The 13,604-nt window shown below is 47.9% G+C and overlaps 1 protein-coding gene across 4 annotated transcripts in view; it reads left to right on the top strand.

The window, feature by feature from the left end:
• Window positions 1-13,604, top strand: part of PPARA (peroxisome proliferator activated receptor alpha) — an 83,792-nt gene that overhangs the window by 46,433 nt on the left and 23,755 nt on the right. For 3 of the 4 annotated variants that reach the window (XM_038756122.1, XM_038756123.1, XM_038756121.1), the window contains exon 3: window positions 11,476-11,636. The exons of the other annotated variant lie outside the window; for it this stretch is intronic. In XM_038756122.1, coding sequence (XP_038612050.1) covers window positions 11,476-11,636 — 161 coding nt within the window. The remainder of the gene's footprint in view (window positions 1-11,475; window positions 11,637-13,604) is intronic. 4 annotated transcript variants of the gene reach the window in all.

Here is a 13,604-nt window from a genome sequence, read left to right as displayed (position 1 = left end):
CCCTCACCTGTAAAATGGGGATTGAGACTGTGAGCCCCACGTGGGACCGGGACTGTACTCAACCTGCTTTGCTTGTCTCCACCCTAGTGCTTAATACAGTGCTTGGCACAGCGTAAACACTTAACAAATACCACAATGATTATTATTATTATTGTCATCTGGCTAACTTTTGTATCCAAGAGGAATTCCTTCAGATGAGCTCCAGACCGTACGCTCACCTCTAGACGGTAAGCTCGTCTCCAGACCGTAAACCCATTGTGGGCAAGGAACGTGTGTTTATTGTTCTATTGTACTCTCCCATGCGCTTACTACACTGCTCTGCACACAGTAAGTGCTCAACAAATACGATCAAATGAATTGAATAAATGAATGAGGTGATTTTAAACGATATTCCGTCTCTAGAGGTGTGAGCCCTTCCCCCTTCTAGACTGTGAGCCCACTGTTGGGTAGGGACTGTCTCTATATGTTGCCAGCTTGTACTTCCCAAGTGCTTAGTACAGTGCTCTGCATACAGTAAGCGCTCAATAAATACGATTGATTGATTGATTGATTGAGATGATGTCGGACAGCCAGTTCAACCGGCGGAAGAGGCCAATTAAGGGTTTTTTTAGCCTGACCTCCTCGTTTAATCCTTTGCTCTGCATCTTCTAGACTGTGAGCCCATTGTTGGGTAGGGACCGTCTCTATATGCTGCCAACTTGGACTTCCCAAGTGCTTAGTACAGTGCTCTGCATACAGTAAGCGCTCAATAAATACGATTGAATGAATCATGCTTTGCTCTGCCTCTTCTAGACTATGAGCCTGTTGTTGGGTAGGGACCGTCTCTATATGCTGCCAACTTGGGCTTCCCAAGCGCTTAGTACAGTGCTCTGCACACAGTAAGCGCTCAATAAATACGATTGAATGAATCATGCTTTGCTCTGCCCCTTCTAGACTGTGAGCCCGTTGTTGGGTAGGGACCGTCTCTATATGTTGCCAACTTGGACTTCCCAAGCCCTTAGTACAGTGCTCTGCACACAGTAAGCGCTCAATAAATGCGATTGAATGAATCATGCTTTGCTCTGCCCCTTCTAGACTGTGAGCCCGTTGTTGGGTAGGGACCGTTTCTATGTGTTGCCAACTTGGACTTCCCAAGCGCTTAGTACAGTGCTCTGCACACAGTAAGCGCTCAATAAATACGATTGAATGAATCATCCTTTGCTCTGCCTCTTCTAGACTGTGAGCCCATTGTTGGGTAGGGACCGTCTCTATATGTTGCCAACTTGGACTTCCCAAGCGCTTAGTACAGTGCTCTGCACACAGTAAGCGCTCAATAAATACAATTGAATGAATGAATCCAGACATCAACTGTTGGTGACTTTTGCACGGCACGACCTAAGAAATAGTACAGTGCTCTGCACACAGTAAGCGCTCAATAAATACGATTGATTGATTGATTGATTGACGAAATCTCAAAGTAGACGCCTGCAGTGGCTTCAACGTGGCACCGCCGCAGCCCTCTCTTTCCCTTTCCTCCGATTTTGGCCGGGCTTTTGACAGCCGATCTGTTCACCGATTAGTCTCTCGTCCAAAGCAAACTGAAACCGCTGTTAAATGGGCGAATTTGCCAGAATGCCTTGATGCGGGGCCAAATGTTAATTTCGGCGTGTACTCTGTAATTCAGGGTGGATTTTTTTTGGTACCGGTCGGGGAAGTTTCACCTGGAATCAAATCATCGCAATCCAGATTCCAGGCGGCGGGTCGTCTTCAACCCCGAGGAGCTGCGGAAAGCAGCGTGGCTCAGTGGAAAGAGCCCGGGCTTTGGAGTCAGAGGTCAATCAATCAATCAATCATATTTATTGAGGGCTTACTGTGTGCAGAGCACTGTACTAAGCGCTTGGGAAGTACAAGTTGGCAACATATAGAGACAGTCCCTACACAACAGTGGGCGCAGGTCGGGGGTTCAAATCCCTGCTCCACCGCTTGTCAGATGTGTGACTTTGACCCAGTCACTTAACTTCTTTGTGCCTCAGTGACCTCATCTGGAAAATGGGGATTAAGACTGGGAGCCCCACGGGGGACAACCTGATCACCTTGTATCCCCCCGCAGCGCTTAGAGCAGTGCTTTGCACATAGTAAGCGCTTAATAAATGTATATATGTATACATATACATATACCTGTATATATGTTTGTACATATTTATTACTCTATTTATTTATTTATTTTACTTGTACATATCCTATTTATTTTATTTTGTTAGTATGTTTGGTTTTGTTCTCTGCTCCCCCTTTTAGACTGTGAGCCCACTGTTGGGTAGGGACTGTCTCTATATGTTGCCAATTTGTACTTCCCAAGCGCTTAGTACAGTGCTCTGCACATAGTAAGCGCTCAATAAATACGATTGATGATGATGATGATAATAAATGCCATTATCATTAACCCCAAAGGCCAGAAACGATTCGGTCTGTCCTAGGCAAACCTTTGCTCCAGTCAGGCCTTTAGTGCTTAATTTTGTAAGGGAAGTGGGGTGCGCCCTAAGCCCCCCAGAAGACTCAGGGCGTATTTAAGTGTGGAGCAACGTGGCCTAATGGAGAGACCTCGGGCCTGGGAGTTGTTAATATGTTTTGTTTTGTTGTCAGTCTCCCCCTTCTCGACTGTGAGCCCGCTGTTGGGTAGGGACCGTCTGTATATGTTGCCAACTTGTACTTCCCAAGCGCTTAGTACAGTGCTCTGCACACAGTAAGCGCTCAATAAATACGATAGAATGAATTCCTCTCCCCCTCCTCCCCCTCCCCACAGCACCTGTATATATGTATATGTTTGTACGTATTTATTACTCTATTTTACTTGTACATATTTATTCTATTTATTTTATTTTGTTAATATGTTTTGTTCTCTATCTCCCCCTTCTAGACTGTGAGCCCGCTGTTGGGTAGGGACCGTCCCTAGATGTTGCCAACTTGGACTTCCCAAGCGCTTAGTACAGTGCTCTGCACACAGTAAGCGCTCAGTAAATATGAATGAATGAATGAATGACCTGGGTTCTAATCCCGTTTCTGCCACTCACCTCCTGTGATCTTGGGCAAGTCACTTCACATCTCCAGGCCTCAGTTCTCTCATCTGCAAAATGGGGAGTCAATACCTGGACTCCTTCCTTTTTAGGATGTGAGCCCCATGTGGGACCTGCCTATCTTGTATCTACCCCAGTGATGATGATGATCATCATCATCATCAATCATATTTATTGAGCGCTTACTATGTGCAGAGCACTGTACCAAGCGCTTGGGAAGTACAAATTGGCAAATGATGATGGCATTTGTTAAGCGCTTACTATGTGCAGAGCACTGTTCTAAGCACTGAGTGCTTAGTACAGTGTTTGGCACATATTAAGCACATAAAAAAGCAGTTTGGTTTAGCAGCTAAGAGCCCGGGCCTGGGCATCAGAAGGACCTCGGTTTTAATACTGGCTCCGTCACATGTCTGCTGTGTGACCTCGGGCAAGTCACTTCACTTCTCTGGGCCTCAGTTCCCTCAGCTGGAAAATGGGGGTGAAGGCTGTGAAGCATATGTGGGACAGGGACTGTGTCCAACCTGATTCGCTTGTATCTACCCCAGCGCTTAGTACAGTATCTGGCACAATAGTAAGTGCCTAACAAATACCATTATTATTATTATTAATAACAAATACTACAGGGGTCTCCTTCCCCACCCACACCCTCCATCAGAGCTAGCGGAAGTCATCATCATCATCATCAATCGTATTTATTGAGCGCTTACTGTGTGCAGAGCACTGTACTAAGCGCTTGGGAAGTACAAATTGACAACATATAGAGACAGTCCCTACCCAACAGTGGGCTCACAGTCTAAAAGGGGGAGACTCAAATCCAAGTCAAATCCAAGGTGGCCCTGCTGGGAGGCAGCTGGCATTCCCACCCACCCCGACGGCCTTCCGCAGCCCGGACCAGCGAGCCCGATTCCTTCTCTGTGCCTCAGTTACCTCATCTGTAAAATGGGGATTAAGTCAGCGCTTGGAACAGTGCTTTGCACATAGTAAGCGCTTAACAAATGCCGTCCAAAAAAAAAAAAAAGACCTGCAGGCTGACGGACGACGCGCTGGGCTGCCGAAATGCGACCTTGTTCCGAATGAGAAGCAGTACGGCCTAGTGGATAGCGCCGGGGCCTGGGAGCTGGAGGACCTGGATTCTAATCCCGGCCCTGCCACTTGTGTGCTGTGGGACCTTGGGCAAATCACTTCACTGCTCTGGGCCTCAGTTCCCTCACCTGGAAAATGGGGGTTGAGACCGTGAGCCCCGTGTGGGACATGGATTGCTTCCAACCTGATTACCTTGTATCTGCCCTCAGTGCTCAGTACAGTGCCTGGCACTTAGTAAGCGCTTAACAACTACCGGTTATTATTATCCCCTTCTAGACTGTGAGCCCACTGTTGGGTAGGGACTGTCTCTATATGTTGCCAGCTTGTGCTTCCCAAGCGCTTAGTACAGTGCTCTGCACACAGTAAGCGCTCAATAAATACGATTGATTGATTGATTGATTGATTATCATTATCTACCCCAGCACATAGTTTAGCACTGCCCCCCGCCAAATCTCCAGTGGACATTTGCAGGGTTCAGAGTGATCCAGCCAGGCCTTCAGTAGTAGGGGCAGTGTAGACCAGCCGATGGAGGAGAGGGGAGGGATAAAGGTAGAGTTCTAATAAAACCATTAGCAACACTAACGGCTGTTTATTATTATTATTATTATTAGTAGTAGTATATTAGTTAAGCACTTACTATGTGCCTGACATTGTACTAAGCACTGAGGTAGTTACAAGGAAGTGAGGTTGGACATGGTCCCTGTCCCCCATGGGGCTCACACCGTCTTAATTCCTGTTTTCCAGATGAGGGAACTGAGGCACAAAGAAGCGCTTAGTACAGTGCTCTGCACATAGTAAGCGCTCAATAAATACGATTGATGAAGTGAAATCCAAGGTCACAGAGCAGACAAGTGGCGGAGCCAGGATTAGAACCTAGGTCCCTCTGATTCCCAGGCCTGTTTGGGCAAGTCACTTAAATTCTCTGTGCCTCAGTTACCTCATCTGTAAAATGGGGATTAAGCCTGTGATCCCCCCGTGGAACAACCTGATCACCTTGAAACCTCCCCAGTGCTTAGAACAGTGCTTTGCACATAGTAAGCGCTTAATAAATCCTATTATTATTATTATTATTATTATTATTGTTATTATTATTATTATTAAGCCTAAGCCTCCCACCAGCAGGAATGACCAGTCCAGGATGTTAAGCATTAGTCGGGATTGTGGGATCATTTTTCAGTTTTGTTTTCCCTCCCAGTTTTTCTAGTTCGCGGTTTCTGGCCAGACCTGTTTAAGACACAAGGCTCGTTGTGGGCAGGGAATGTGTCTTCCAAATCTGTTATATTGTACTCTCCCAAGCACTTAGTACAGTGCAGTGCACTGTAAGTGCTCAGGAAGTATTATTGATGACGATGATAAGGCTCTTTTTCCCGGCAGCGTATTATACCAGAAGATCTCATAGCTGCCTGAGGAGAGCCCCCAGATCACCTGCTGTGACTACTAATCTAGTCCAAGAGAATGGTGTCAAGACACGGCAGGCGAAAAGAAAATAATCTGGGTAAATTGGGTTTTCGGGGTTTCAGATCTAATCCAATCCTTCGCTAAGATGTTTTGCCAGAATCATGCCTTTTACGGGAGGTCCTTTGTTATTTACTGTCCGTAAAAGTTTGAACCTGGGTGTCCTGGAGGGTGAGGTGAGTTCATCCAGGAGAAGCAAATCTCTTCTGGAGAGAAAGAAGAAAGAGGCCAAATTCTGGCATTCTTCTTTGAGGGTGTAAATCTTTGAAACCTTCATTTACAAACAGCCCAGATTATTTTCTTTTCGCCTGCCGTGTCTTGACACCATTCTCTTGGACTAGATTAGTAGTCACAGCAGGTGATCTGGGGGCTCTCCTCAGGCAGCTATGAGATCTTCTGGTATAATAATAATGGCATTTATTAAGCGTTTACTATGTGCAAAGCACTGTTCTAAGCACTGGGGAGGTTGCAAAGTGATCAGATTGTCCCACGGGGGGGCTCACAGTCTTAATCCCCATTTTACAGATGAGGGAGCTGAGGCTCAGAGAAGTGAAGTGACTTGCCCAAAGTCACCCAGCTGACAATTGGCAGAGCCGGGATTCGAACCCATGACCTCTGACTCCAAAGCCTGGGCTCTTTCCGCTGGGCCATGCTGCTTCTCTAAGGGAACCAGTGAGGCCTAGTGGAAAGAGCCCAGGCCGCGGAGTCAGAGAACCTGGGCTCTCATTCCAGCTCCACCTCTTGTCTGCTGTGTGACCTCGGACAAGTCACTTCGCTTCTCTGTGCCTCCCTAGTTCTGTAAAATGGGGATTCAGTACTTGTTCGTGCTCCTACTTCTAATGAGAGCCCCAGATGCGACCCAATTATCTTGCATCTACTCATCATCATCATCATCAATCGTATTTATTGAGCGCTTACTATGTGCAGAGCACTGTACTAAGCACTTGGGAAGTACAAATTGGCAACATATAGAGACAGTCCAGCGCTTAGATGAGCGCTTGGCACATAATAAGTGCATAGCAAGTAATCCCGAGTATTGTTATGATATTATGATTATTATCATCATCATCACATTGTCGGCCTTAGGAGTTAGGGTTCTTTTCCGTCGTTTGGGCTGGGTTCCTTTGCGAGGCCTCAGGCATGCCTTTCCCAGCAGCTCCCCAAATATTCACGGGAAAACATACTTTTGGCGTAATCAATCAATCAGTGGTATTTACTGAGCGCTTTGTATATATGGTTGTACATATTTATTACTCTAACTTGTACATATTTATTCTGTTTGTTTTATTTTGTTAATATGTTTTGTTTTATTGTTTGTCTCCCCCATCTAGACTGTGAGCCCACTGCTAGGTAGGGACTGTCTCTGTGTGTTACCAACTTGTACTTCCCAAGCGCTTAGTATAGTGCTCTGCACACAGTAAGCGCTCAATAAATACGATTGATGATGATACATGACCTGGTGAGTGGAACCAGCATCTCTCAGCCATTGGCTCAATCAGTCAGTCAGTCATATTTATTGAACATTTACTGTATACAAAGCACTGTACTGAGCCCACTGTTGGGTAGGGACTGTCTCTATATGTTGCCAACTTGTACTTCCCAAGCGCTTAGTACAGTGCTCTGCACACAGTAAGCGCTCAATAAATACGATTGATGATGATGATGATGATGAAAGTACAATTCGGCAACAGAGACAATGCCTACCCAACAACAGGCTTATTTTCATTGTTCCTTCTCCATGCTCAGGCTCCGCTTTTTACGGTTTTCCCCTTCGGAAATACAACCGAAAGTGTTCCGGCTCTGACTTTTATTCTTCTCCTATGGTCTTTGGCAAAGAGTAAACTCTTAATGAATACCTTAATTATTATTATATTTGTTTACAAAGACTCAGGGCTTACGCTCATAACTGAAAGGCCAGAAAAGTTGGCTCTTGAGAAACAAAACAACAACAAACACACTACAAATCTATTGCAGTATTGTCCTTAATCTTTGGTTCCTGATCCCCAAATCAGTCTGAACATGAGATTCTTCAAGATTCTTCCTCTCCCCCTCGTCCCCCTCTCCATCCCCCCATCTTACCTCCTTCCCTTCCCCACAGCACCTGTATATACGTATATATGTTTGTACATATTTATTTATTTATTTTACTTGTACATATCTATTCTATTTATTTTATTTTGTTAGTATGTTGGGTTTTGTTCTCTGTCTCCCCCTTTTAGACTGTGAGCCCACTGTTGGGTAGGGACTGTCTCTATATGTTGCGAACTTGTACTTCTCAAGCGCTTAGTACAGTGTTCTGCACACAGTAAGCGCTCAATAAATACGATTGATTGATTCAAGTTGTAGCTTGGAAACTGTAGACTGGAGAGCACCCTGTGGGCAGGGAATCAGGTCTCCCAACTCTGTTACGTTGTACTCTCCCAACCGCTTATTACAGTGCTCTGCATTCATAAGAAGTACTTAATATATTTATATTATATTATATTTATATATAATATTTATATTATATATTATATTTATACGATCACTGATTCATTGATCGTAGCGGCGCTCAGACTTCAGCCAACTGAGGGTAACGCAGTTATCTTTGGTCCAGGTGACCGTCCTGGGAGAATCTGTTTAAGAAGCTTGCTCCTGACATATAATCATCATTCTTCCTTGCGTGCCCCATCTTAGTCAGTAATTTGTGTCTGCCCGTCTTCCCCATGAGACTGTAAACCCCTTCATCATCATCATCATCATCAATCGTATTTATTGAGCGCTTACTATGTGCAGAGCACTGTACTAAGCGCTTGGGAAGTACAAATTGGCAACATATAGAGACAGTCCCTACCCAACAGTGGGCTCACCGTCTGCCAAGCATATAGTTCAGGGCGCTCAGTAAATACCTTTGATTAAATACAATTGATTGATTGATTCAGACAATGGCTGTCGTTTGCTGTCATTATCCTCTGCCAAGCACATAGTTCAGGGCGCTCAGTCAGAGGTCGGGGGTTCAAATCCCCGCTCCACCGCTTGTCAGCTGGGTGACTTTGGGCAAGTCACTTGACTTCTCTGCGCCTCAGTGACCTCATCCGGAAAATGGGGATTAGGACTGGGAGCCCCACGGGGGACAACCTGATCACCTTGTATCCCCCGCGGCACTTAGAGCAGTGCTTTGCACATAGTAAGCGCTTAATAAATGCCATTATTATCAACCCCAAAGGCCAGAAATGATTCGGTCTGTCCTAGGCAAACCTTTGCTCCAGGCAGGCCTTTAGTGCTTAATTTTGTAAGGGAAGTGGGGTGCGCCCTAAGCCCCCCAGAAGACTCAGGGCGTATTTAAGTGTGGAGCAACATGGCCTAATGGAGAGACCTCAGGCCTGGGAGTTGTTAATATGTTTTGTTTTGTTGTCAGTCTCCCCCTTCTCGACTGTGAGCCCGCTGTTGGGTAGGGACCGTCTGTATATGTTGCCAACTTGTACTTCCCAAGCGCTTAGTACAGTGCTCTGCACACAGTAAGCGCTCAATAAATACGATTGAATGAATGAATTAATGATTCTGGAGCTGGCCAATGCCCTCAAAAACAGTTTCAGATTTCCCTGACTGATCACCTTGTATCCCCCGCAGCACTTAGAACAGTGCTTTGCACATAGTAAGCGCTTAATAAATGCCATTATTATTAACCCCAAAGGCCAGAAACGATTCGGTCTGTCCTAGGCAAACCTTTGCTCCAGTCAGGCTTTAGTGCTTAATTTTGTAAGGGAAGTGGGGTGGGCCCTAAGCCCCCCAGAAGACTCAGGGCGTATTTAAGTGTGGAGCAACATGGCCTAATGGAGAGACCTCGGGCCTGGGAGTTGTTAATATGTTTTGTTTCGTTGTCAGTCTCCCCCTTCTCGACTGTGAGCCCGCTGTTGGGTAGGGACCGTCTGTGTATGTTGCCAACTTGGACTTCCCAAGCGCTTAGTACAGTGCTCTGCACACAGTAAGCGCTCAATAAATACGATTGAATGAATTCCTCTCCCCCTCCTCCCCCTCCCCACAGCACCTGTATATATGTATATGTTTGTACGTATTTATTCCTCTATTTTACTTGTACGTATTTATTCTATTTATTTTATTTTGTTCATATGTTTTGTTTTGTTGTCAGTCTCCCCCTTCTCGACTGTGAGCCCGCTGTTGGGTAGGGACCGTCTGTATATGTTGCCAACTTGGACTTCCCAAGCGCTTAGTACAGTGCTCTGCACACAGTAAGCGCTCAATAAATACGATTGGATGAATGGATGAATGATTCTGGAGCTGGCCAATGCTTTCAAAAACAGTTTCAGGTGTCCCTGACTGAAACCGTCCCGGGTCAAGAAACCCACTCCCAACCTCAGCCTTGTGACAGGTCACCGGGTCTCGACTCTCCCAGTGAGAAGCCTCGTGACCTCGTGGATAAAGCCCGGCCCTGGGAGTCGGAGCAACCTGGGTTCTAATCCCGGCTCCGTCACTTGTCCGCTGTGTGATCTCGCATGGCGTATTGGATAGCAAACAGGCCTGGGAGCCAGAAGGTCATGGGTTCTAATCCTGGCTCCGCCACTTTTCTGCTGCGTGTGGCCGGACCTGGAGCGGACGGGAGACGGGTCAGCTGGAAACGGATGAACAGCCCCCCCATCTCTCTCCGTTCGTCCGTTTCGTCCAGCGATTATCCCCGGCCGAGCTCCTCGTAGGGCAGGGAAAACGTCTGCCATCTCTGGTGTATTGGACTAGTACAGAGCCCTGCATGTAGTAAGCACCCAATGGATACCACTGATTGATCGATGACGCCGGGAAGATTGCTGGTGGTGATTGTTGTTGCTTGTTGGGGGTGGGGAGGGGGGAATCCTCTAAGGTTGGGCAGAAAAAGAGAAGCAGCGTGGCTCAGTGGAAAGAGCCCGGGCTTTGGAGTCAGAGGTCATGGGTTCAAATCCCGGCTCCGCCAATTGTCAGCTGTGTGACTTCGGGCAAGTCCCTTCACCTCTCTGTGCCTCAGTCACCTCATCTGTAAACTGGGAGTGAAGACTGTGAGCCCCCCCGTGGGACAACCTGATCACCTTGGGACCTCCCCGGCGCTTAGAACAGTGCTTTGCACATAGTAAGCGCTTAATAAATGCCATCAAAAAAAAAAAAAACGTTGGCAAAGAGCCATCTTTCGGCCTCTCCTGAGCCCTTGGTCCTCGAGACTGGAAGCTCGTTGTGGCAGGGGATGTGTCTGTTTTATTGTTCCATCATACTCTCCCATCATCAATCGTATTTATTGAGCGCTTGCTATGTGCAGAGCACTGGACTAAGCGCTTGGGAAGTACAAATTGGCAACAAGTACGCTTAGTACAGCGCTCCGCACAGTAAGCACTCAATAAATACTGTTGACTGACTGACCATAGATGGAGCCTCTTGCATTGGTACTCTGTTTCCCTGGAGCGCTCTACTCCGTGATTCTGCCCGGGCACGCTAAATCTAACTTGTCTTAGTGTGGCTGGCGAACTTATTTTTGCCAAACGCACTTTTGCATCTGAACGTTCAATCCAGTTCGCGTGGCCTAGTGGAAACAGCCCAGGCCTGGGAGCCAGAGGACCCGGATTTTAATCCCAACTCCGCCACTTGGCTGCCACGGGCAATTCACTTCACTTCTCTGGGCCTCGGTTTCTTCATCTGGAAAACGGGGTTGAAGACCGTGAGCCCTACGCGGGACCGGGACCGTATCCGCCCGGATTATATTGCACCTACCCAGCGGTTAGCGTAGTGCCGGGTACTCGGGAGGTGATTAAAGAGTGCTTTTAAAGGAAAAAGCCCAACAGGCCTTAACCACATCCTTTTCCTTCGCCACGCTTCGGCGGTCGGGACCGGTTGTTTCGAGCATTCCCAACATTTTCCTCTTTTCATCTAGACACCCTTTCACCAGCATCAAGCCCTTCATCCATTAACTGCCCCGCCGTTCCAGGCAGCGGTGACGAGTCCTGCAGCGGCGCGCTAAACATTGAATGTAGAATTTGTGGCGATAAAGCCTCAGGATACCATTACGGAGTCCATGCTTGTGAGGGTTGTAAGGTACAGTTGGCCCCCAGCGCACGTGTCTGTTTGATAAATGCCTCGGCCCCGGCCGAATCTTCACTTTTTCATGTTTTGTTTCTTCCCCGCTCCGTTCGCGTCTCCCCCCTTGGGATTGAGGTCGGGGCCGCAAATGCCTTATCCAGTAAGAAGCCATGCCGGGAGGGGGGGAAGAATTAGCAGAATGGACGCGATGATTTTTGACTAAATTAGGCTACACCCTGGAGATCCCGGAAACAAGGGAGATGAGGAATTAGAAAGCAAGATGGTGGATTGCTGCACAGTAAGACAACTGTCCGGGGCATTCCTTCCCTCTGGCTCTTTCTCCGTTCACTCCGACTAGCCCGAGGTGTCCGGGGAGAGGGGGGTCACCTCAGGTGATCCCGATTTTGCCTGCCCCGGAGAGACACCCGCAGCCTGGTGGCTAGAACCCGGGGCCTGTGAGTCAGAAGGACCTGGGTTCTAACCCCGGCCCCGTCACTTGTCCGCTGTGTGGCCTTGGGCCAGTCACTTAGCTTCTCTGGGCCTGAGTGACCTCAGCTGTAAAATGGGGATTAAGACTGTGAGCCCCCAGGGGATTGGGTCCAACCCGATTTGCTTGTATCCACCCCAGGGCTTAGAACAGTACCTGGCGCATAGTGGGAGCTTAACAAATAATAATAATAATAATGGCATTTATTAAGCGCTTACTATGTGCAAAGCACTGTTCTAAGCGCTGGGAAGGCTACAGGTTTATCAGGTTGTCCCTCATGGGGCTCACGGTCTCAGTCCCTATTTTACAGATGAGGTAACTGAGGCCCAGAGAAGTGAAGTGACTTGCCCAAAGTCACACAGCTGACAATTGGCAGAGTTGGGATTTGAACCCATGACCTCTGACTCCAAAGCCCGGGCTCTTTCCTACTGAGCCACGCTGCTTCTCTGCATCACCTCCCCTGGCATCTTCTAGCCCTCGGGGTCCCACCCACCCAGCCCCTCGCCCCCGGCTCGGCCCCTCCTCCCGTGTGGCCCTGTCTGAGGGCTTAATGGGAGAATCGAGTGGGGGCCTTCCCTCAGAGGCCTCTGCCCCATCAGGAGCTTTCGCCTCAGGTCGGACCAAGAAGAACAAGGAAAGGGAAGTGTCAAAACCAGAGCAGATGAGCCAAGGCAGAGGCGAAAAACCTAAAAAGCAGCAGCTCCCCCAGCGCCTCCAGATGAACTTCAAAGCGGCATGGAAAAACCCTCTTTGGTGCAGGCTGGATTCCACCTGGCCACACCTAGGTTTTGAGAAGTGGCTAGAACAGAAGGGCCTGAGGACCAAGTACCATAGTTCCTCCATTTGGTAGAGAAAGGAAATCGGGCCTTGGGGCGAGGGCCTTCTTCGTTTTATTTTTCTTTTCCTTCAAGGAACCGAGTGATCCGTGCCCATGGTTTACAGAGGGCTGAATTTCTTTGGGGCTGCACTCACGGATGCACAGCACTGGGATCCCCAAGGTGGCCTAGCAGAAAGAGGCTAGGCCTTCGGAGTCAGGACAACTGGATTCTAGTCCTGGATCTGCCACCTGGGGCTAGTCGCTTTACTTCTCCGGGCCTCAGTTTCCTCATCTGGAAAACGGGGGTTAAATATTTGCTCTCCCTCCTGCTTAGAATAAGAGCCCCAGGTGGGACACGGACAGTGCATGGCCTGATTATCTTGAATCTGCCCAGTGCTTAGTACTGTGCTTGCACATAGAAAGTGCTTAACAAATACCTGGTTATTATTATTATTGGGATTCACAACATTGGAATGAAGCAGCACGGTCTAGTGGATGGAGTCCGGCCCCAGAAGTCAGAGGATGTGGGTTCTAATCCCAGCTCCGCCACTTGTCTGCTGGGTGACCTTGGGCAAATCACTTCACTTCTCCGGGCCTCAGTGGCCTCATCTGTAAAATGGAAATTAATAACGTGAGCCCCACGTGGGACATGGACCGTGTCCACCCTGATTAGCTTGCA

This window comes from Tachyglossus aculeatus, chromosome 14 (assembly GCF_015852505.1).
Source record: "Tachyglossus aculeatus isolate mTacAcu1 chromosome 14, mTacAcu1.pri, whole genome shotgun sequence".
Classification (NCBI taxonomy): domain Eukaryota; kingdom Metazoa; phylum Chordata; class Mammalia; order Monotremata; family Tachyglossidae; genus Tachyglossus; species Tachyglossus aculeatus.
The sequence above is the reverse complement of the archived record's forward strand: the minus strand, read 5'-3'. Positions and strand labels throughout refer to the sequence as shown.